This window comes from Astatotilapia calliptera, chromosome 17 (assembly GCF_900246225.1).
Source record: "Astatotilapia calliptera chromosome 17, fAstCal1.2, whole genome shotgun sequence".
Taxonomy (NCBI): Eukaryota; Metazoa; Chordata; class Actinopteri; order Cichliformes; family Cichlidae; genus Astatotilapia; species Astatotilapia calliptera.
Window position 1 is genome coordinate 31,608,706 of NC_039318.1, and position 25,618 is coordinate 31,634,323.

The 25,618-nt window shown below is 39.3% G+C and overlaps 1 protein-coding gene across 7 annotated transcripts in view; it reads left to right on the top strand.

Moving 5' to 3' along the window:
- tfec (transcription factor EC) overlaps positions 1–25,148 on the top strand; it is a 43,529-nt gene extending 18,381 nt beyond the window's left edge. The window contains exons 1-8 of one of the 7 annotated variants that reach the window (XM_026148089.1): positions 3,151–3,214; positions 17,466–17,720; positions 18,475–18,576; positions 20,577–20,697; positions 21,578–21,634; positions 21,766–21,841; positions 22,790–22,937; positions 24,031–25,148. In XM_026148089.1, the coding sequence (XP_026003874.1) occupies positions 3,158–3,214; positions 17,466–17,720; positions 18,475–18,576; positions 20,577–20,697; positions 21,578–21,634; positions 21,766–21,841; positions 22,790–22,937; positions 24,031–24,519 (1,305 nt within the window). In that variant the 5' untranslated portion in view covers positions 3,151–3,157 and the 3' untranslated portion in view covers positions 24,520–25,148. Of the gene's footprint in view, positions 1–3,150; positions 3,215–13,653; positions 13,794–14,462; positions 16,891–17,465; positions 17,721–18,474; positions 18,577–20,576; positions 20,698–21,577; positions 21,635–21,765; positions 21,842–22,789; positions 22,938–24,030 lie in introns of those variants that run through there. The other 6 variants (XM_026148088.1, XM_026148087.1, XM_026148090.1 and 3 more) reach the window with 6 other exon arrangements.
- Positions 25,149–25,618: the final 470 nt, after the last annotated feature.

Below are 25,618 nucleotides of genomic sequence, written 5' to 3' on the forward strand. Positions count from 1 at the left end.
TCAATGTTCTGCCAAGTGAAAAGGGAAATGAAGACAAAATATGTGGTTTAGAGAATGTGATAAATTTATCTTAATCTTTCAAACATTCATCTGAATGTCAGCACATGAAGTGGATTTTGTAGTGAGACATATTACATTATGTGTCATAATGCATGTCACAAGGGCCATGTTATTTTCTTTTCAACAAATAAATCACTGTAATATAAGGGACACAGATGCAGACAACAAACAAGACAAAAGGGTACATAACATTCATATAAAATAAAATCAAATAAACCAAAAAATTGCGTTTAGCATCACAATTAGAATTTCACTTGTACCAAAAACTTCCTGGTAAGAATGAAATCCCAAGATGCAATCTAAATTGAGGGGTCCTCGAGTCAAAAGACAGTAGGAAACACCACTCTTGGCCTTAAACAATCAAAAACTTTGTCACCTCATTGATTCCTTTCTATTTTGGGTTTGTAGCTACAACATATTATCAAGACCCTTTGTTAACCGCCCCCTCTGTCCTTTTGTGCCTGCCAAAAGACAAGATGAGCACTTGTGATAGGCAAAGCAGCACATACTCACGCACACCAAATTAAGGAGGTCAGAAGAGGACACAGTGTTTAGCCAATGGTATCAGTGACACAGATATACCCTGAGGATTTATCCTTTCAGGACGGACCATAGCCAGAGGTGCTAAATGGGATTCCCTTTGAAGAAAACAAATCCAAAAGGACTTGAGAGACAAAAGGTTAGCACAGGATTTCATTCATCTTACATAGTCTCATGTCTTGAAAAACAAACAAGGAACAAAGACTCTGAAGAGATACTTGACATTAACTGCAAGTACTAAAGCTTATTTAACGTAGGCTTTTAAAGTAATAGCACTGAGTTAATAGAATAATAACTGTTTTATTATTACAACCCTGTTTCCCCCAAAACGTTGAATGCTGTTTAAAATGTCAGTCAAAAATGGAATACAATGATTTGTGAATCTGGGACATATATATAAATTTGTGATACAAAAACACTGCATCCTCAGTTCAGATGAATAGAAGTAGAACTTGCCAGACAGATAATTAAACCATTATATGCTGTCTATTCTTATAATGGTGTTAAAGAGGGGCCATGTTACCTAACCTGATTACATCTTTCCTTTGCTTCTTCATTTGCTTTACCTTTGTTACCGTTTTTTATCCTTAGTTGTCAAAAAGTCTTTATTTTCGGGATGCTTCCATCCATATAATGAAAATACAGAAACAAGGGTAAAACAAGAGAATAGAGTGATATTTCTACAGGACTGTATGCAATCCTGTGAAGGGCACATTTCAGTAGTTTGTAGAACCACTTTTAGCAGCAACACTTTGAAGTGCTTTACATTATTTTGGTTCACTATTCTTTACAAGTTGTTTCAGTTCATTAGGTTTTGCAGATTTTCATTTATAACAGTTGTCTTCAGGTCCTGGCACAGCATTTTAATCAGAATGAAGTCTGGGATTGGGTGTAGCAATGACTGCAAATAAGTTTAAACACCTTGAGTCTTTGTTCATTTCAGCCATTCTGTTGCATGATGCAATTTCAGCCAAACTTTAGTTGTCAGATAAATGGCCCAATATAGGACTCTAGAATACTTTGAATACAGAGGAGTGCATTTTCAACTCATTGAATACTTGGTGCCCAGGTCCCGTGGCTGCTTTTGGTTGATATGCTGTGTCTGGATTTCTCTGAATGTGGCCCTGTGCATTATGACCAAACATCTCCACCTGTGTTCTAGACACTGTTTCTGATTGCACTGTTATGAGCTTTCATGCTAACTGGGGTCTGTAGAGTCTCTACAATTAAGTCTATGTAGGTTCTCAGTCTTCCAGGTGAAGGTAGTCTAAGAAGCTTGGGGGGGGAAAAACAAGTAATTATATTTTATAAATTGTGTATAAACCAACAAGACCTATTCCTGTGATTTGCTCAATATTATAGTTCCATATTAGTTCAGTGGTCAGCTAGTAAGCTTAGCTTAGCCTAAAAAATAGAAACATGGGGGAAAATGAGCCTTGTTTTCTTTAGAATACAGCTATTTTTTTTAAGCTTACTAATTCTATTGTTGTTATGGAAGATTGCGTGTTTATCTACTATTAATCTGGTGATTCAGTTATGAAAGTGGCATTATTAATCATGTCATCTCATTCTTGGCAAGAACACTAGATCTACACTTAACAAATGTGCACTTAAAAGAGCACAAAACTTTTCCTTTTATGTGTTATAATGGGTTAATACATCAGAATGGTGCTCTTCTTGTGAGTAGATTGTGTGACACATTTTGTAGTGTAGATCTGCTGAGTGTATAATTCAATTATGAGTCAGATTTTATCCTTAGAAGACCCTAATTGTCCAGCTCAAATGCCATCATTGCCAAAATATTATGTACTGGTTTGAGTGTGTGTGTACGTGTATGTGTGTGTGTGTGAGAGAGAGAGATAAGAGTCCAGTGATGTAGACTAAACTACGAAAAGGCAGGAGGGAGGGAGAAAGAGTAATATAGCTGAGTACAATGATGGAACAGAGAGTAGGAGGGAAAAAAAAATCAAAGAATTGGAATAATTGGCATAATTCAAGGTGGCTGGGCACAGTCAGGGGGAGTGTCAGTGTTGGGCGAATCTTTTGCCATCCTCAAAGAGAGACAGTCTGCACAATTAGCCAGTCGAACTCTGACCCCGCTCAGAATAATTAATGAATAACAGAGAGGATAAAGACAAAAGGCGCAGAGCGGTCTGGTTGAGTGGTGAGCGAGGGTAATACATCAAAGAATGCCGTTAATTGGCCCTGTGGCTTTCATTCTTTGCCCTATTTCTTTCAATTCATTGACTCAAAATAATGGGTTCAGGTTCATTATCAACAGGTTGTAAGCCCTGGGAGTGCCAAAATTCAACTGGAGAGTCAGGGGTGTGTGAGTGAGCGTGCATATGCTTGCCAGTCCATGTGTACAAAAACGTGTGTAATGGCTTAGATTTTTGCCTGCCCCCCCTCCAAGTCTTGACAACATCAATTCCACACAGGAAAACTAAGAGTTGTACAGGCAGGTTGAGAGCAAAGAGCAATAGACTGCACTTTTTAACTTAATTTTTTAATTTTTAAATAGTTGTGCAAGAACGTAGACATACAACTTTTACTGTTTATGTTTGTGAGTCCTACAAGTCCTGTAGCGATGCTGGAATATAACTGGTACGGACAGGTAAGTGAAGCTGACGCACCAATCCCTGCATTGATGCTTTCAAAAGTATACTGATGTAAACCTCTGCTGATGTATCTGCGTGAGTCTGCAAAGCTTTCAGAATTGCTAATGTTGAATTACTATACTGCTGTGCATTGACTGCTTACATTGTTTAACAATGTTAAACGCCATTTATTGTTTAACATTCAGACTGTAGACAATCAGACCAAGTCTACCCTCGTTCTATACTACATGCTCAATAAAATCAAAGCAATTATTTGGACTCTTACTCTATACATTTACATAACTTCATATCACTAACTTTAAAATAATATAATTGTATTGTGTGACTGCTTAAATGCTTAGCATAAAGAACAGCCTGGTTTCACATAGCACAAAAAAAGAACTTGATGACTCTATTAAATGTTAAATAAAATGAAGTTTGTACAGGGCATAGTTAGAGTAAATAATGTGCATTTAAATGGCATCAGACTCCGTCAAATTCTGTTTAAATTAACAAGGCCGACAGTATTACCTCATCAGTGACATAGCAAAACACTGCAGACTCATTAAAAGATAATCTCCTTAAAGGAGCTTAACTTTACTTCTGTTTCATTCACTTGTTATGAACACTATTTGTTGTCACAGCAACTATGAGGGCTACGGTAGTGTTGCCCCTGGCTTTAGTGGTCGCTAATATTCACAAATCCCGACTAGCTTTCTTTGAAGTGATGTAAACACGTGCAAGGTAGAATTACGTTATAGTAAAAAACACAGTAAATAGGAAAAATAGATTTGTTTAAATTTTTGATTTTGGACAATAAAGCATGTTGACAATAAGTAATTCAATTTGTTTCTTTAGTAGTTACATGCTGTTCTATGTCATAATGTCACAGGAACTGTTTAGCACACTTCGTTATCTGTTAAGTCAGTGTAAGTATTTTCATCATAGTACTAAACAACGTAATTGTACTTCACAGATTTTCTGATGTGTTTAATGAATATCATTAATTGATATTGTTAATCATTAAATGAGAGAATTTCCTGGGTTTTTAAAAAATGTATCTTTGTCATTTTTTTTCTGACAAACTTCATTTTATTTACACATGTCAAAACCAGCTAGTGTGGCTTTGGGCTGAAAACCCTTCTTGAAATGCTTGTGCTTGCATACATAACCAAAGGAGATGTGAAGGAGCAAAGGATAACAGGAGAGTTACTTCAATTGCCAGAACTTTGTCTGTTCACAACACGTGATTTTGTTGGAAAACATAGCTGCGTGTTACACACCGTGAAATACTTCTGCCATCCTCTTAGCTATTGCAGAACGGTCTTTTCCCCTCTTTTAGTCTTTTAACTGTGAAACCAAAGATTTCCCATACCTGGGTAAGCCATGTCAAGCAATTAATACCCTGAAAAACGCCTTTTAAGTGAGTCTTTTGGTCTGTGGACCTCCCAATTGTGAAAAGACTGGTGTCGTGTCTTGTTATCCTCGCACAAGCGCATTCTCCGCCAGCACATCTGATAATTACCATAAGTTGAGATGGAAAGAGAAACATACTTTCAGGGTCCTATAAAATATAAAATAGCCAAAGATTTGTGGAAGAAAGTTATATTTTCTAAAACATTCTGGGATAATATGAGGCATATGGCTGTTTAAACAGACAAAGATGAAGCTAAAATGCTCCAGAAAATGTTTAGCTATAATTATACGTATACAAAGTTTTTATTTCACATGTTAAAACATGCATAACCACCAGCAAGATCCTTTAATCCATCATTTCTTTGTACTGTGCACCTTTCTACATGACCAGTTTGAATTATGTTGCTGATACTGTATATAAAGATATGAAAAGGATTATATATGATTATAAATTATGTAAAACAGCAACGGTTCATGGTCATTTCTGGTTCACTGACATCGCAAACGTTTCACACACAGAAGCAGAAAATTGTAAAGCACCAATCATTTTGGTTCACACACAGAGTAATACCATGGAGTAGAGTAAATGCAACAACACATGCTTGAACACAGACAATGGAAGCATGCAGAAATGAGCAAGTAGTATTCAGGGAGTGTCAGCAGGGTTTTGAGGAAGAAATAAATAAACCGCCCATCCCTTACAACATTATAATTACAAAAATGAGTGAAAATGTGTTTATGCTTAGTTACTGAATGTAAGTATAAGAACTGGTGTTGGACATCCAACAGTTAAAATAAAATACAGCAAGTTAATATTCATTTCAATGACAAGAAAGTTTGGTTTTAAGCATTTTTAACTTTGTATTTGGATTTTTTTAAATATAAAAATTCTGTAAAAATGTCTGAGAAGGATCTTTAAGAGTAAAACAACACGCTCTAACTGCATTCTACAATTAATAATAAATGAAGGCTTCCTGATATTGAGGTGGGAGCTTTGGGAAGATATTTGGGAATATAAAGCACAGGATTGGTCAATAGGGAATTGTTGCATTTCCCTTTGAAAGACATCTTTGGCAGCTATAACACTTGGTTAAGGCTTGGACCAAAATCTGGTCTTCTACATGTAACTCATATCCCTGACACTACTGCACTAACACCCCAAACTTCACCCCCAAACCTTAATGTGTGGTGCAGATTCCCTCTACTCCTGGCACTAAATGTTGAAAATGGATGTCAATTGCAAGCAGACAATCTTTGGTATTCTGGTAACCCTTTGGTATTCTAGTCTGTTATAGAAAAACAAATAAAAGCACCAGTTTACTTTTAAAATATGGCGAAGACGCAAGAAAGATTAACAAATGCCATTATGAACATCGATGTGATGTGCAGCAGCTCATTTTGTTGGTAACAGAAATCAAAACATTCATGTTAAATTTAAGGTTTAAAACTGGTGAACCTGTAGTTGATTTGAACTTTATTTTGAGCGGCAGGGGAGTGCATCGTAGCCTACAATGAAAAAGTTGGCACTGGCAGAAATTCTGTAACACACTTGGAACTGGCAGTACCCAAATGATGAAATAAATAATAATAAATTGAACTCAGGCAAAGCTAATTACACAATTTACCCCAGACTAGGAGTTGGAGTGGTGGGAGAGTGTGGCTCGCAGTGTAGCATGATCCAGTAGTATCTACGCAAGAAGGATATTTAAAAAGAAAAGAAAAGAGAAAGCCTGCTTTTGAAGTCTTGAGAAAAAAATACTTTCATTTTGGTCAGTGCGCATATATGGAAACACATTATGTTATGTAGGAAGGTGATGTGATATGATCTAAATGCAGATCAGCGTCTGATCAGAGCTGCATCCTGCTTGTGATTGCTTTTCACTTCACAGCAGCTCGCTCGTTCAAACAGCAAAAGCACAAAGATAGCCAGACGGAGCAAACAAACAGCTCTTTGTCCACAGCTCCACTATATATTATTAGTTCGGGTAAGGTCAAAGCTGATTTAATTTTCTGCTTAGTTCTCATTAAACAGCTATTGCATTATTTAATTTCCCACAATCAAGTTAAGGAAGAAGAGTAGGGGTTGACTAATCAATATATGTCCACCAAAAGCTTTTGAACAGTAGATTACAAATTTAGCCCACAAAGCTTTATACTAGTTAGGAACAGTACGATCCTCTTTTTGATGCCATATTAAGCTTTAAAGGTCAGCACTATATTAAAATATTGAAATATTTCCAATTCTGATTTTCTGGCCAAAGACTTTAGTTCATCAAAAGTTTTTGAATGTTTATGAGGACTTAGAATAAACACTCATCAATCCCTGATGGCCTGTCCTGTTTACCCTGTGGGATACAGTGGAAGTTACTAAGTGATATATGTAAAGATTTTTGAGTATCCCAACTAATTAAAAAAATGTGGCAAATATAAACATGAACTATAAATTGCTCCTGAGAATGAATGAACAGAGAAGCACTGGAGAAATGGTTTAAATACTTAAATAAACAGTAAGTTAAAAGGGATCTTTCCAAGGTGGAAAGACTTGGAAAGACTCCATACTCCTGCGACAGCTAGTTAGATAACTGGTTAAAAAACTGATTGATGATAAGTTAAAAACACAGATGAAATAACTTAAAATAACAGATAAATGGGATAAACAGCTTGCTAAATTAACGAACAATTCTGTAATGCATGCTGAAGTCTGCAACCAATGCACTACAGTCCACCTGAAGGGCACTACTATATAAAAACTAATAGATAGATGTCTGAAATAGTAAGCTGAAATGAAAAGTAGCTCACAGAATAAATTAAACGCTTGAAAGAGTGTTTAAACAAATTGCTAAATGTGGGGTGCAGGTAACTGGTCCAATTGAATCCATGATTTTGCCCCAAAAAAACCAATATATCAGAGGGGACAGTGGTCAGCGCTGTTACCTCACAGTAAGAAGGTCCTGGATTTGAATCCACCACCTGGTTAGGGCCTTTCTGTGTGGCATGTTCTCCCCAAGCCTGTATGGGTTCTATCCAGGTACTCCAGCTTACTCCCACAAAGATGCTTCTTCCAGCTGCTCCCTTATTTACAAGGAGTCACCACATTTGGTAGGCCCACATATTTGATTTTAAAGTGTCTTTTAAAACCGGGTGGACTTTGTGACGCAACACCAAAGGGATTTGTGTCTCCTCCCAGGATCAAACAGCGGATCTTGGCCACTAGACTGGTTTACATAGATCCAATAGTGTCCAAAGACATGCACGTCAGATTAATTGATCCTCTCCATTACCCCTACAACAGACTGGCAGCTTGTCCAAGGTATAACCTGCCTCTTGCCTCATGACCGACTAGATAGGCTCCAGCCCCCTCACGACCCCGAATTGAATAAGTGGAAGAACGTAGGTGGATTGATAAGTGGAAAATCATCATGTTCTGTTCACAGTAGCATCTCAGCTAATACGTTTTTTTTTATTACCAGATGAAATGACAAAGGGCCGACAAGGTGCAACTCCCCGAACAGCTAAATCCAGACAGGAAATACAAACCGCCAAACACTATGCATGTGACTTCAGAGATTTGGCTTGCATCATTCAAAGTAATGTTGTGCACCCTTGTTGGAAAAAGTTACAATCTAGTTTTTGTATTTTCCATTATCTTCAGACACAAAAAGCACGTCTAATGTTCCACTTATATGTTACATCATGTTGCCTAATGTTTTTATATTGATTCAGAATACTACAGACTAAGTTGATCATTCTGTAATAGGTTACCCAAGACTTAATTACAAGTCTTGATGCTGTTAGATTATTAAATCTTTTTTGGCCAGCTCTACCGATTCTTTCCTGACTATTAAATTCAATAGTCTGTGCTTCATCCATGACTATACCTTCATGTCATATGAATAGTTTCATTCAGGGTGTTTATCTAAGAGTGTAATTTTACAAGAATTGCCAGTAGACAGTTTCATTGAATTCTTAAAAATTGTTATGTTTTCTTAGTAACTGATAGATGCAGACTTATTGTGAGTGGACTGCGGATATATAGATATGAGCTGGGCTGTGTTTAAGTAATTAAATAATGGATTTAAACATATTCCAGTAGATGATCTTTGAGTGTTATTTTTGCTGTTCTAAATATTAATACTAATTGCAACTATCTAGCTAGAAATGTCAAAGAATCCAGATTAAAACTTAAACTCCCATCAGTGCAGATGTAAAAGGTTCTAGTTTTATGTCTGTAAGTGTTATTTCAGTATAAGTTTTGTTGGAGGTGGGTAAAAGACCAACCTCCATGCTATGAAATGACAAGTCTTCAAAGCAGGATTACCAATCACCGATTATTGACAACCATTGTAGTTTCTGATTTTATTTTCAGCTTGTCTGCTAAACAAATCAGATAGAAATGACTGAAATTGGTGAATTGATACATAAAAATCTATGCCTATAATAAAACCAGTAGCAAATTTAAGCTGTCAGTCAGCCTGGTGTAGACACGCAGACAGCTGGTACTGAGGACTGAGAGGTCAGAGTCTCTGTGAACTGAACAGATCAAACGCTTCAATAAAATCCTACTTACACTCATGTCTCTTACTGTGGTTTCCCACCAGGATGTATAACTTCAGAACAGATTGAATTAGTGAGAGAGAATAGATTCCTAATCGATTAGACTAAGTGTATTTAGACTCAGTTTGACATGCAGCATTTGTACAAAAGGCACAGTGAGTCAAATCTTTTGAGATAAATAGATAAATATATCTGTCCTTTACAAAAAAGTAGGGTAGCACAGTCGTACTTAACCGCATCTTTCTTTTAAGGAAATCTAATTCATTGTCTGTATTGTAACTATTTTGTCTATAATCCTTTATCCAGTCTTGAAAAGTCTTTAGTTTGGTAAGCTGGGATTGTCTTGCAATCAATCATGTGCATAATTTTAATAAGACTTCATCTTAATAGTTATAGATGGGGCTCATTGGGGCTTCTTTTCACCGTCTGCCAAAGCGAGAGATTAAAGTTTGTCTATGGTGCAGCTTTCTGACATCATCCAAAGAAGCAATACTAAACATCGCTCTATCCTGTTCTAGCTCACTGGACAGTGAGGGTCAAGGCTGAGATTCCCCTTTCAGAACTACTACACAGTAGTTTACCCATAATCCTGTTCTGTTCTGTACTGCTCAACAGCTTCTGTTTAAACTTCTTTTGAGGAAAACTTGTCCTGTGTTTCTTGCTCAAATCCACCAGGTGGCCTGGTGCGGTAAATTAGTGCGGTCAGTGTTAATCTCGTTAAATTGACGTTAACACCATAACCGCATTGGATGGCGCTAACATGTTAACGAGCTAACCTCGCTAACACGTTGATGCCATGCAGCCCCACGCACGCATCGGGCGATCCGTGCTAACTCACTAACAGAGATTTGCCAGATTAATGCAGTTGTGGTGTTAATGTCATTTTAAGGAGATTAATGCTGACTGCACTAATTTAATTATATGCAAACATGCCTAAAAATGTAGTATATAATAACAAAATCAAAGTTTGGATCATTGTAACAAGCTTTAGAGTCAATATTTGGTATGACTACTGTTATCCTTTAATACAGTCCGAACTCTCTTAGAAAAACTTTCTCATGTTTTCTTAAGGAAAGATTCTCCAACCTTCTTGAAGAACATTCAAAGCTCCTCTTATGCTGCATTTTTTTCTGTTCTTTGTCGAGATGATCCCACACTGCTTCAATAATTTTGAGAGGTTCTGGGGAGGCCAATCCATGACTGACAGTGTGTCATAGAAATGTGTTTTTCTGCCCGGGTATGCTTTTACTGCATTGGAAGTTGAATTTTTCATCACTGTCATGATGAGAAATGAAGCAGTTGACAATTCGATACGTTTGAGATGGTATTAAAACCTGATCATACTTTTCCATACAATATTTCCATCAGGTTTGACAAGATTGCACAACGCTACTGGCTGAAATGCATGCAGTCGCAGACAGAGCCTATGTTGTACAAATGACTGATTGTCAGGTTCTTGTGTAATGTGGCATATTTCAGTCATTTCTTCCTGGTTCCTTTTATTAGACCATTTCTGATGAGGTTTCAGTGAACAGTATAGGGCTCACCTGTAGGGCCATATGCAACAGTCAGGTCCTGTGTCAGGTCTTTGCTGGATTTTTTCCCCTATTTCTTAAGGACTTTTAGAAACGGTTCATCTGCTGTTATATATTTTAGGCCTACAACTTCTTCTTTTATCCTCCATGGGTTCCATTCCCACAATTTTTTACGGACAGACTGCACATTATATCGCAATATGCCAATATTTCAGTTACTAGCTCTTTGGGAATCACCCTGTTGGTGCAATAGCACCAACTTATGTCAAATTTTATGTTATTCTGTTACCATTTTACTTAATTTGACTAAAGAAATTAGAACAAATGAAATGTATTTGCAGCAGGCTGCTAGTAACAAAGTGGCTAAAAATACAATTTAAAATGAGTTCTGTGTAAACGCATCATTGGTTAATCCCCTGAGTTAAATGGCCATTTTATGTGTGAAAAATATACAGGTCAGTGTTAGGTGGCTTAACAACAACAGGACAGTGCACTTTAACATTTTTTTAAATAATGTTTAGTTATTATATGTCTTATAGTCTTATCATTAAAAAACTAAAACCAACCAATGTAAACAATACAGTGTCATTAACAGCAAAAGGTTTTATTCACAAATATACAGTTTGTGTAGACCACTTGTGAAGTAAAAAAATATATATAAACCAAAAAACATAGTCTACAAACCTGGATTTATTCTGTGCTATTTCTTCATGTTCTTAACTAGCGCGTGTCTGTGAAGTAGTGTGCATGCATGTGTGCATGAGGGTCTGCGACCTCTCAGGTGTTCCTGTGAACAGGCTCCTTTTTCACTGCTCACAGAAAGAATAATGCGCTCTAACTGATTTAGCAGCAAAAATTGTATTATTGCATTTTGACTAATTACATCTACCCTGTACTGACAGAGAGGACAGGCTGCACTGCGTCGCTCTTTCTCCTACTCCTCTCTCAGCTTTCTGAAGACCTTCAGCTGACTGTAGCTATTTATGTAATACTCATTTATAAAATTAAAGGTAAATGAGTCAGCCACAAATGTATACTTTGTTAGTCTATTAGTGTGTTATGTCAGGTATTTGCACTTTGCTACAGTAGCTCACATTTTTAGTTCACTACATTTTTAAACCAAAATTCAGTGGAAAGTGAACTGTTAAGTAAAATGATTATGAAAATATTTTTCTATATATGACTTGGTGTTAAAACCAGAGAAAATAGTTTCACAACTAAGTCCTCTGCTTGCTATATCAGTCAAATATAGTTAAATAGGTTTTGTTTGTGTACTTACAGGAATCAGTTTTTCTTTTTTAACCACAGCTGTAGTTATGTACCGCTAATGGCGCTGTACGAATTTACATTTCATTTTCTCTCAGGCTTCAAAATATTACCCGTGTTTTTGTAATTAATGATGTTTGTTTACAATCAAACCTCCACAGGGCACCTTTAAATCATTTTACAGTGAGATGTCTTTACTTTAAGTATGAATTTTAATTATTTTCGCAGCACTGCTGAGGTGAACCATTTTCTTAAATTCAATATTTCATCAAGGTAACAAGCGCATGCTCTCGCACACAGTTTCATGTGTAATCCAGTTAAAATAGCTGTAATATTTAATTCATATGAGAATCATTAAAAGTGCAGTGGTGCTGTGTCCATTATGCATTCCTTTTCTAGCAGGATAAAACAGTCCTCAGATGTGGGCGCTGCACTTTGAAGTGTTGTCTCAGAAGCAGGCCAACTCTTACAGGAAGTCCCTGATGTTTAAAACATGCTATGACGGGGGACTAACAAAGGTGAGCACTTGTGGCTTGCCCCAAGATGAGCCAAAAATGGCCAGCCAGGAATTTTTGCCTAGATCTGATGGAGCGTACATACAGCAGACATCAAATAAACAAAATAGTGGACAAATATACACATGGGTAATGGTTAGAACAGTACAAAAACGAGTGCAGGAAAACACAGCAACAGATAAGCTGGAGAGATGGGCATGCCTCGTGTTGATGGTCAAACAGCAGCAACAGAATCCAGATAGTGCAGCATAAATATTACCTAATGATCTAGATCCGCTATATACACAGAAGATTACTGTGCACAGTAGCATCAAGAAGGGCATTCTTTGCGTAATGAAATCATTGACCATAGACACGTGTGGGGCAGGCTGCATTTAAACTGCTGAAAGAAGACTTTTAAAACCCAAAGTCTGCACAGGATTGATTTAATTGATTCAGTTTAAGCCATTATGTTCAATGTCCTCAAATTAATCCTGATGTGTTTATTACAGTGAATCAAAAATAATTACTATATGAAATTTGAGTTCTTAAATTGTCAGGACCAGTGTGGAGTTCACCCCAGAACATGTATCGGAGCAACTCTGATTCAGATTTATTCACCTGCTAATATAAAAACTTGTAAATCTTGGGATTAAAGGGAGGACTTTTCAGGGATTTTTGGCCTAATAATAACTAGAACATAATAAAAATGTGTGTTTTAGCATGTTTGCATACATTCTCAAGATTCCTGTTTCCCTGTGTTGGAAAAGTGACTACAGTTTTGTGGATAAAATGACTTCCACTGGGAAGTTGGTGTCATGAAGACAGGAAACTGCGCTGAGCTAGGCTGGATGTTATGTGGGAAAAGCAGGAAAGTGTAGTGATCCACAAGCAAGCAGGAATTCACATTCTGTCAACTTATTATGGCTTCGCACACACACATTCACACACTTACTTCAACCCCCTACTGTAAATGCCATCTGTATTTCTGCCTCTGTCAGGCCTTTTCCTTGACCAAACACACACACAGACACACAGCTACAGAGGGGAAACGGCTCGTGCTGCTCCCAAATAAGCTGATGTGTCATGGCTTCCTTTCTGATATTTCTGAAAAAAAAAAAAAAATTCAGGAAGGAGGCTGCAGCACCTCTCTTTTTCTTCCTCTTCTTCTCCTCCTGTCACGGTGTGAGACGAAGCTGTGGCTGTGACAGTTGTTCTTCTTCTGTAAGGATTTGCAGCTCCTGTGGTGGGAGACGCTGCCACTCTGGAGAGCCATGAGCCGCTGTTGTGTGGTCAAAGTAATCACCTTGACAGAGATCCAACTTTTACAGGTAGGGGAAATGACTTATTTACAGCCCAGGAATTTTGAGGCAATGACACACACTGAAGAAAACATTGTGTTAAATTCTATGTGTGCATTTGTTTGCACGCAAGACACATTTGCAGTTACAGCCAGACTAACCATGGAGGCACTGTGGAATGGGACTTTTGCTATCAGTTCGCTATCCCAGTCTTATCTTTCCTCACATTGCACAATCTAGTGGGTGGTTACAGCTATTTACTGGTTAGCAGGCTCAGCAAAATACAGTAAGCATGACCGAGGAAGAGTTTTGTTCCACTTTCAACTCATCTCCATCCATTTGAGATGGGAAAACAAGATGTTAGATGTTAATAATCTGCATCAATATGTCGCAAAGTGCGGCATTTTGCAGAAATGAATCCAAAACTCCTAGTAGGTTTTGCCCATAATTTGTACAGCTAGCTAATGTCACCATCACCCAGTGTTTCATAAGTTGTTGGATTTTTCTGAAGTGAAAGGAGAACTTGGGCAAGACTGAAACTGGATTAGGCAAGAGCTTTGTGCATTTCAATGTAAAACCTGCAAGGTTGTCTAGTACAATGGCTTTGTGAGTGCAGCATTTCGGGGGGAGAGGGCCACTAAAGAAATACGCCTCTTAACTGCGAGGTAAATGACACCACTGTTAAATGGATCTCACAAATAGAGGCTAAAGAACTGGGCTTACGTTTAGCTGTGAAGGTGTTACTGTAATTTCGGGCCTGCTGCTATCTGTAAGTAGAAGCTGAGGTTTGGGATGTTGCTTTATTTTAAGCCTGACAGAGCTTTGAATTGATATGTTGAAGAGCTGCAGTTGTATTCACTTGTGATGGGATTTCTTGGGCGTGTACTGTAGAGTGCTTTAGATTTGATTAGGACATATGTAGGGACAAAGGCATGTTCTGGGTTTTGGCATTTTTATTTTAGTGGTCTAATATCTCTAATGACGAAAAGTGAGGAAGATACAGATATATATTATTTTATTCAAACACTCTGAAATATGCTGACAAGAAGGTGTGTTCTAAAGTTAAACTATGTGCATTAAGTCAAAAGGCAAAAAGCTTTCATAGTTTAATGTAGGTTTGCATGTCAGGAATAACTGTACAAATGTGTGTAAATAGAAAACTGAACCCATGACCTCCTCTGTGCCAATAATCTCAAACACTGCCTCGATTGTTGTAGCAGGTGCTGGTAGCCGTGCCGAAAAAGAGGAAAACAACCAAAACAAAACAAAACTGAAGCATCTGAATAGCTACAACATGCCCAAACTCCTGATTGATTACATTCTTATATTCTCTCCTGACCCATGTGTATGGCGGGCACTGATAATTTTCCTGCATGCCCGCTTCACACATGCACAGGCCTGCCATTGTCGAGGCTGGCCTTGGTGACTGAAGCACCATTACTCCTCAAATCTAATCAGATTTCCTTAAGTGGATAACAAGCGTGTCTCCGGCATTTACAGTAGTGAGAAAGCTGAAGTGAAACCAGGACAATCCGCTGTCACACAAAGCAGATGTGGTGTGCAGCGGTCCTGGCATCCCTCCTGCTATCCAAAGTGGAAAAAAATGTTGATTGGCTAACAACTGGCATCTTGTTTAGCCTGGAGAACTCAGATAACAACTCTTAGTCACTACTGACAAGATGAGTATTGTGATGAGCCTGGTCTTAGTTAGGTGGCTGAGTTGTGAATAAGGTCAGCTAGTCTAGCTGACAAGGGGGAATTTAATGCTGACTTTTAGCATAAAGACCAATTCTAAAGCTGTCAAAGCTAAAAACTCCCTACAGTTCAGCAGCTTTGTGCCAGACAGCATTTGAAGAATAAGAAGTTTGGTCTGAAAGCATGACGATATAAAGGATAGCTGCATAACAAATCAGTTCTGACTATTTTTTTTTCTGAGGCAGCGTAGAAGAAGTAACACTTGGACTGTTCTAACCAACAGCTGATGATACTTTTTTTTTGGCATTTTAAATAAGCTAGCTGCTTTCCTCATCTCACATAAACGACACCTGTCGCCTGTTTTTAAGGCTGAGTACTGTGATCTAAATGTGTTACCATGAAATTAGGAACACATTAAATATCGGCATTTTCAAATCATGTTCGAGTAATACTGGTCTGGCCAATCGAAGCTTCTTGAGCTTGTTGTTGCTCAGTTTTTGGTGGGTCCTGATTCCGTCAGTCCCTGAAAGAGCATCTATTCCATGGTTTAAAATAACTGAGAGCTTGCTGTTTTGACCAGTAAATAAAACAGATTTGGGAGGAAGTACGCGAGACACAGGCAAACTGGCCAACCTATTACAGTCAACAAGACTACCATTCTTAAATCATAGCACTTCATGTACTCCCCTAAATACTCTGCAGCCCCTAAACTAATAAAGCAAGTCACGACAGCAACCGTCTTTGTGAGCACCAACAAGCATGAAAATTTGATATTTTAGGAGGGATGTTCTTTCCTAAATTTGCCCTCAACTTACACCAAAGGAGACTTCAAAACAGATTTACTGCAGTTATTGTATGGGGAACGCATAATACTAAACTATTTACTTTAAAAGCCTTGAATGAATTGAAAGGCTTGGTTAAAAATGGCATTGGAGGAGTTATTTAAAAACTTCACTGGGGAACAAGGGTCAATTGTGCTGCCACAACCCCTACAGAGGGTTGCAGAGGACTTTGGGAGAGCACCACTGATTGGTCAACCAGAAAGAAAAGGGCGGTCTGAGGGAGTTAGTGATAGATGCTAAAGGCAGATACCCTGCAGTGATCAAACCTTGGATGATCTAACAGTCCAGTGTTTGAAGTGATTATCATTGCTACGCAACATAAAGGCTTACACCCAGCTTTGGGCCTAATTAGTTCACTTAGGGCCCTTTATAAAGAGCTGGTAGGGAGACTGGAAGGGACAGACACTCACTGAGAAGTCACCAGATCAACAGGATAGCAGCAGCAGCAGCAGCAGCAGCCGTGGATCCCTAAAGTTGACCTGCTGCCACACCAGAACAAATCAATTTGAAGATTATCTGCTTTTCTGAGAATGCCACACTTAAGTGACTGCAGTTACTACACAATGCGGGATGCAACCAGAGCTTCAAATGTAAGAATACCAACTTTTAGAAACATTGTGAGCGGCTTGGTAAAGTTTATTTAACACTGCTTTCATAATGTTTTTTAAGGTTATCTTGACTATTGCTGTACTGACATGTAATTCAAGATCAACTGAAGATTAAATATTAAGATTGATTGTAAAAATAGTCAGCTTAGTTGGTTAAATTCAGCTGAAGTCTCAGGGGGGAAGAAAAGCTTTTTGCTTTTAGGTTTGTTTTTTTTAACTTTTAGACTGTGAAAATGAGTTCAGAGAATCAGATCAAATTCCCATAAAGACACTTTCAACATTTTTATTTCTGTACATGATTCACTTTATTATGAGTTCTAACTTACAGTTTGCAAGTCTGTAAATTTACTGCGCATAAGTGACTAATCACGGCAAACTAGTTATGTGTGTTACTTTAGATATTCTTTTCATAAAGTCAACAGCTGTTTTGGACAACCCCTGTGCAAATACTCTGAGTCAGCGCTGTTTCAGCGGTATGGGAAACAGTGCCCAACCTTGCGCTTCCTGGACTAACTTAGTCAGCTTGCTGAACTGTTGAATGATCTGTTCTGCTACAGGTACAGAGCCACCTGGAGAACTCCAAGTTCCATCTCCACCAGAGCCAGAATCAGCCCGTGAAGCAGTACCTGACGCTGGGCTCCAAGCTGGCCTCCTCGGCCGCATCAGGCCACGCCGTGACACATCCGCACACCCCTGGCCAGGCACTCGCCACCGTGCCGATCATGAGGAACGGACACATGCCCCCTGTCAGTGACAGCAGTAACCCCAACAGCCCTGTTACCCTGCTTACGATGGCCAATCATGACAGTGAGGTGAGTGGACGCATGGAAAAGGAAAGAATCTCAGTCATGACTTTGTGGAACTGAAATTCAGAGAACTCCGACCGTGAAATTGAAACAGAAGTTTTGAACCACAGACTGGGTCACTTACGGATGAACTGTGGTTCATGGTTTTTGTAGATTACACAACATCCTTACAAGGTTTTCCTTTCAGCACAGCCTATTACTTTAAAGCAAAGCTTTTCTTCTCTGTTGATTTTTAATAAGCACTTGTGAAAGATTTGTTGCTGCCCCTCTAATTTCTTTCTAAGGGTGATAAATAATGGCTGACACTTTGTTGAGATGGATAGCTGACACGGTGCATACTTCAGAAGCATCAATTATGACTAAATGTACTATCTGGATTGGGTCTGAATCTTAATGCAGGGAGCAGGTCCAACTAATCATCTAAACAAAGTGATGCCATTATTGATCGCCCTCTCTCTCTGATGTGCTCATCAATAACTTCAGACATGCAGTCTCTGATGAGAGAACCCCTTTCAAAGGAGGAAACTAGGTTGGTAACAGATGCCTGTTTTTTCCCGCCAGCACCACTAACAAATCTGAGAACATGGCGGCGAAGAGCTCGTCTGTTATTGAATTAATCTCTCCACAGTTCCTCCCTCTTTTTCCCTTGTCTATTCTGGTTTGAATGTTGAGATTTCAAACGAATTGGACAGCATTGAAATTCTGGTACAAACATCATCAGTCTGTCCTTGAGTACACTGAAATCACTGTTTTCTTTTAGTTTCCAATGGATGAAGTTATTGATGACCTAATTAGTCTTGAATCCGGTTTCAATGATGGAGGCTTGGATTGCATGGAGCCTAACATCATAATGCAAAACAATGTAAGTATGAATCACATCAACTTTGCTCTAATAGCTACTCATTAACCCCCCCCCCCCCCTTTTTTTTTTTTTTTTAAATAATGCTTTGTGCTGATTTCTGCATTTCTGCATGGCTGCCTCTGTGGGTTAGACTAGGTGAGCCTAGATTTGTGACAGTCCCCTTAACTAATCACTTCTCTGTTTTTAAAGTTGAATGGGGACTTGAAAGTGAGGTTTCTTTACCCAAACCCTTAGGTGCTGGTTTGACTCGCTTGGGAAAAAGGGGACCCGACTCAGTTTGAGGTCAGCTTAAGTCTAGAAATGAGTCAAAGTTCACTTGAGATTAGCAACATTACTAAAGAAGTTTAACAAAGCAGATTAAGAACTTTTTTTTTAAAGGAAAAGTGATGACATGCGTTTAACAACTAAAGCTAAATGTATAGTAAATTCATAAATTCATAGGAAAATCACATGTGAGAAAGGTCTTTTTATACTAGTCTGTAATGATGTGCGCATAACAAAAAAAATCAAATAAATGCTCTCAAAGTAATCAAATCTAAACCTGACATTTAGATTAGTGCATTAAAGCATTTAGTAACATAAAGGAAAACTTTAAATCAGTCTAAAAAAAACACATAAAATGCACACTTTTTAACTCTTTAGCAAAAATGAAGTGGATGCACTGATGCACCAGTAGGATTCACAGACAGGGAAGAATTCAAAAACTCTGGGACAAGAGGTCAGTTTGGCCAGAGAACATAGCTACACAATGGGAATCAGGCCTAACTCCATAAATAAAAAGAGGCACACACACAGATAAAGCAAAACAGAGTAAAACACAACAGACATTGTAATGGAGGAGGAAGAATGAGGGCGAGTCAGTGGGTTTCAAATGTAGACAGGAATGCAACAGCCAGGAGCGAAGAGTGAGAGATTTTGCCAGCGAGAGTTACTGAGCCAGTGGATTGGCCTAATGCACATAGTCCCCATGGGCTTGTTCAGAAATGATACCGTGCTTAAATGGATCAATTCATCCTAATTAGTCATACAGTACGATGCATCACATCGTTTCGCTGTGTCAACACACTCAGGAACGCAGACGGGAGAGGAATTGAAGTGATTACAATTTTAGTAGTAGGGGAATTGTTCCTATCTTTTATTTTGATATGCAATTTTGTCCCCTCCTCCTATATATATATATATATATATATATATATATATACGTACATATTTTTAAAACCAGCTAACACTCATTTTCTCTTGACTTCCTTTTTCCACATATAAGAGCGTGGTTGTTAAATCTAACACACGTTGGAGATAAAATTAGTTGGAATCCGTGGTGGCTTCTGGCATGCTTTTTTTTCGACATAAATACACAAATGAGAATTAGACACACACGTGTGCCATCATGCTAAAGATCCAGACATCTCTGTCCCTCCACTCCATGAAAAGGCCGTATTATTGCAGAGGGGGATACATGTGTTCTCAGACAAGAAGACACCCGTAGGAAAACAGTTTTGCCTCTGTTCATGCAGTTGACCTAGCTAGCCTTTTCATCTAATGGGATGCTATTTTCAACACAGAGCGAATCAGTGTTAGGAGCACTTTCATCTGGAGGGGTTCTGAAAATGGTACCATTAGCAAATCAAGGCGCTATGTTTGGTCAAATCGCCCCCTTGGCGAGCAGCAAGCCTGGGTTCGAGGTCAGGGGTAAAACGTCTTACAATTAGGTTGCGTTTCTGTTAAGTTGTTTTTACTCCATTGCCACATTCCCGGGTAGAGTGGAGGAGATGCTAACAATCTTTTCTTCAACGCTCTGATCACTCCACATGTCTCTTGTCAGTTTTGCCAAACAAAGCCACACAGCAGTTAAAAACAACTGTTTGTTTGGCGGCTTTTGTGTCAAAGTGTGAAAGCCCTGTTTGTTTATGTGCGTGTGAATGTGTGAAATGTAAATGCACTTCCCATTCACTTAACTCACTCCCCTTTCTTCCTCTGCATCTCCCCTCTCTCCTGCCTAGGTGTCTCTCAGCAGCAGCATGTTGGACGTCTATGGGGGTGAACAAGGTATGAACGCCCCTAATGGTGGACTGAGTCCTACATCTAACCCTACAAAGCTCACTGTAAAAAGGGAATACACAGGTATGAACTCATACCATAATCTGACCAAACAGCTAAACCATTAAAGAGTTGCTCACATTGTGAAACCTAAAAAAATAGAAGCTAAAACAAAGTTCCCTTTGTTAGACACTAGTGGAGACTTTTCATCTCAAGGCAACAACAACAACAACAACAACAACAACAACAACAACAACAACAACAACAAAAAAGAGATCCTTTTAGGTTTTTTTGTTCATATTAATTACAAACACCCAGACGAAAGCTGATTAGGAAACAGAAAGGATGCCTGACCAAAAATAAATAAATAAATGAAATCCTTCAGTCTCAATGGGCAAATAAGAACATTGCCATCTGTTTCATTTGAGAGTAGGCAGAGGGGACAATGGGCTGTTGCACAGAGTTCAAATTGTCCTGATTAAATCAACAAGAGACAAATTGGGAAATCCAATCTCAGGTCCCCAATTATGTAATTTAGGAGAACGTGACTACAAATATGGATACACTGGAATTTTTGTCCTTCTCGGACGGATGAGTCAATTCGCTAAATCTTCTTAATTATAGAATGTTGTGCGGTAAAAAAAAATGGGGTTACCATTTTTCTTTTTCTTTACAATGAGCTTCATACATGCTGAAGGGGGATGAACCGGGGTCAGCGTGTGTGTAAGGAGGTCAAATTTATGTCCGTAGTGTAGACTCGCTGCACAGACACTCCTCATTCTGACCCCGGCGCTGAACTCCCCTCAAAACGGCTGATTGTGCGTCTCCTGACTGGACCTTCTGTGGCTCTTTGTATTTGTTGTCTTTCAGTTTCTAAATCTGTGTGCATTGCTAATCCATTCATTCTCCTGCGTGATTTATTTATTCGTGTATTTTTATGGTTTTTTTGCTTTTTTTTGGACAGAACACGACACAAGGGTGATGGCCAAAGAGAGGCAGAAAAAAGACAACCATAATTTGAGTAAGTGTCACCCCCTCCAACCCACGCCGTTCAGCTCCATAATACCTTAACATCTGGGATAACCTTTGGTGCAGCATCTGACACTGCTCTCATCAACTTTTGCTCCCTTTTTTTTCTTTCTGCTTGCACAGTTGAAAGAAGGCGACGATACAACATTAACTACAGGATTAAGGAGCTTGGAACACTCATACCAAAGTCGAATGATCCGTAAGTTGCAAAATCCTAAATATATTTACTGAAAAATTCTCCCCCGCCACCCCACCTCCTGCTTCGCTTCACTTCACGCCACTGAAACAACTGCAAGAACCTGTGTGTTGGGTATTAAATTCACAGCACAAAGACACTCGAAAAGTCGTTCATTGAATTCAAATGAGTGCTCGAGCACATTTCAGTCATATTTCAAGGGTGCACTTGAACTCTCATTGTAGTCGACGCTCTCCGAGCTGTACGTCTCCTCGCCGGGTCCCGGCAGTTCAGCTCAAAGCATGAATGATGAGGAAAGGGTCAAATGCAAAGAAGCGGGCCACGGCATTTGAATCAAAGTTTGAAGCACAATTGGAACACCGAGACGGAGCGTGGAACTGAATTGAAATCCCGCGGCCATCTTTCGCAGTTGAACTTTGCTTCAAATTTAAATGGAAGGTTAGCGTTGTCGTCGTGCCATTAACGCGGGATAAAAGAGATTATTAGCGCTGATCAGGCCAACGTCTCACTCGTGTGGAAAAGGACAATTTTACTACAGCTTCCCTGTCCTCTTTTAAAAAAGTAATAATATCTCCAAAAGAATGACTTGCACTCTAGCACCTTAAGTCCATTTCTCCATTTTTCTCCTTGCCTTCCTGCTTAGCTCATTTTCCCTTCACCTATTTTTATTCGAGGATTAATTTTACCGTACAAGGAGGTACAAGAATGGACTTTCCACATACCTACTTAACTATTCTATTAAAATTCCCATTCAGTGTCCCCATGTAATGTCCAAGGATGAATAATTGCCCCGTGTAAATCACCATTTCTTATTCATATCATAAAAAAGGGGGAGAAAAAAAACCTCTGTTAAAACTTTTCCCTGCATTTTTTTTTTATTGCAAAGGATATTCTGCCGACATAAGGGGGTTCTGTGTAAAAGGTTATCTTTTACGTTTCTCCTTTCTGCAGCGACATGCGGTGGAACAAAGGCACCATCCTCAAGGCCTCGGTGGAGTACATAAGATGGCTGCAGAAGGAGCAGCAGCACGCCCGGGAGCTGGAAAGCCGTCAGAAGAAGCTGGAGCAAGCCAATAGGAGGCTGCTCCTGAGGATCCAGGTAATAAGATGTGAATGTCTCAGTGGGTTTACTTTATATCTGTGGTATAAATGCAGATAAAGTGCTTGACACATTTGATAAACACAGAGAGAAAAAGAAGGAACTTATATTTCATATACATTTTTACAAGCCAATCAGCACACAGCATAATATTTTAATTCTATTTTACAATACTGAGTTCTTCCTGCCAAAGATCAGCTGGTAACTGCCAGTCCCACATCCATCATCCCCAGGTACTTCACGCTAATTTCCACCTGAATGCTTTACGACACCACAACGCAAACTTAGGGACTCCCACAGTCCCCGCCACCTTCACCACCACTCTCTTTTACAAAAGATCCCTCACATCCCATAATCTTTTCTTATAGAGGTCAGTGCTAATTACCTGATAAATAAACACAATGACCTCAGCTCTGCGACCTCAGGGAATGCAGCAGGGGCATAAATAGATGAAGAGCACTAATAGAAGAGATGCTTACTGATAAATGTGTGCTGATAGGATTGCACTATGCACATGCAGACTTTCACACTCATTCACTGTGGTTAACCAGAGTAGATATCAATGATGGGAATGCTAAAAAAAAGAAAAGTATGTGTAATCAGAAATGATGATAAAAGTATGTGTGAAACAATAACCAACCCCGACAAAAGGGCAGCAAACAAAGGGCTTAATGCAACAGCAGGGCTTTGTGGTGTCACTGATGGGTGATAAGCGCAGATAATGTACTCTGTAAAAGTGTGAGAAGATTACGCAGTGAACCTCCCAATCCAACCTCAGAATGTGGAGGAGCCAGGGTGTGACTGTGATTGTGTCAGAGCTACTCCCATATTAGTTAAAGACGTCAGCTCATAACTGATGAATTTCACACAGTTTTAGATAGTTATTCAGATACTACACATAGCTTTTTTTTTTTCAAAAAAAAGTTGACGTCTCAGCTTACATCCATCTGTGCATCCAGTTGGCAGCTTCACCTACAGCTGCAAACTGCTTTGCAACCCAGCCCCAGCACCTTTGAACCTATGCCTGCTCTCGCCATGCACACATTTTCTAAACCTATTATTTTTTAAAAGGTTTCTTTTCTTTGCTTTCCAGGAGCTTGAGATTCAAGCACGAGCTCACGGGCTACCAAACATGGCCACAGCCTTGGGGACGGTCGAACTTTCCTCCCACCTACTCAAACAACAACAACAACAACAACAGCAGCAGCAGCAGCAGCAGCAATCATCTCCCCAGGCCCAGCAACCTCAGCAGCCAACTCTCTACCAAGAGGACATCAACAACGACTACCTCCAGAGGATAGCTGCGGCATCTGGCGTGCCATCCACTGCCACCGTCAGCGGGCCGCAGGATCACATTAGTGGCACTGACGCCTGCACCACCTTCTCCGACCCGCTGTCCCATTTCACAGACTTCTTCACCACCACGCTTAAGGAGGAACACCAGCTGGATGAGATCCTGATGGATGACCCACTGTCGCCGTTTGGCACCGATCCGCTCCTCTCGGCCGGCTCCCCCGGAGCTGCATCCAAGGACAGCAGCCGCAGGAGCAGCTTCAGCTCTGCCGAGGGTGATGACCTATAAGGGTGCCCTCAGTCTCGTTATCACCTATAATCCCTGTCGGTAAAGGGCATCCACGTGGCCTTTAAATGACTGAGTGATGGCTCCGAGCATACATTTAAGACTCCTACTAGGGTTGCAAGTAATTTAAACGACAGCTGACAGCACTCCTTTAAAGTGCCACCTGTGCATTAAGCGTGTAGTTCTTGTCGATCAGTTGAGTGTTGAAGCTACAGAACACTGACGTTCGCCAAAGCTGAGCGGGAACAGAAACATCCTGTGAGCACACCACGGACCGGCTGCTCTTTTTAACTTTACTACAGACAGTTTCAACTATTCTCTGCCTCCCAGACACAGCTGAAAAAGACTTATAAGAAAAAGGGAGACAATTATAAGTACATAATGTTAATGACTACTGTTTTTTAAACACACTGTGGTGGCCACACACTGTAACGTATGCAAAATAACCACTAAAAACATACCAAAGGTGTTTCCTTTCATGAAAGCATTAATTCTTTACAAAAGATCATGTTAATACGTTGCAGATGGTTGCATTATTTGATGTGCCTTATTTGACCAGTACTGATCTACTCACCCCAATGCCTAACACGTCCTCATCAGTGTCTTTGAAATGTTTTTGTTTGAAATGTTGGTGTATTTATATGTTTTATTCCATTTATTCATAAAAAGTATATATATTATTATCTAACACCTTTTTTAAAAACTTCTTTGTAGGGGTGGGAACAACGTAATAAACCCCTTTTTTTTGTATTTCTTATTTCTTGTCATGCTGGATTCATTGGTGCACCCTTCCTCAAACAGTTGTTCCTGAGTGTCACACCTGTTGTAGCCACCGTCAGGAATTTCAGTTAGCAATCTGTCACATCCAAGCAACACATTTCTCACTTTGCTACAAAAACTTTTACTTCTAACTCAACACCCACAAACCTGCAGGTAAAAACTTGATACAAAGTGACTAGTTGTAAACTGGGGGCAATAAAAAAGAAGAAAAAGAAAAGAAAAGCACATTCTGGATGACAACAGGAGTGAATAAAAAAGCCTGGAAAGATTCATAGTAAAAGGCGAGGAGCCTTACAAGGTGGCTGATTGGCAACGAGAGGCC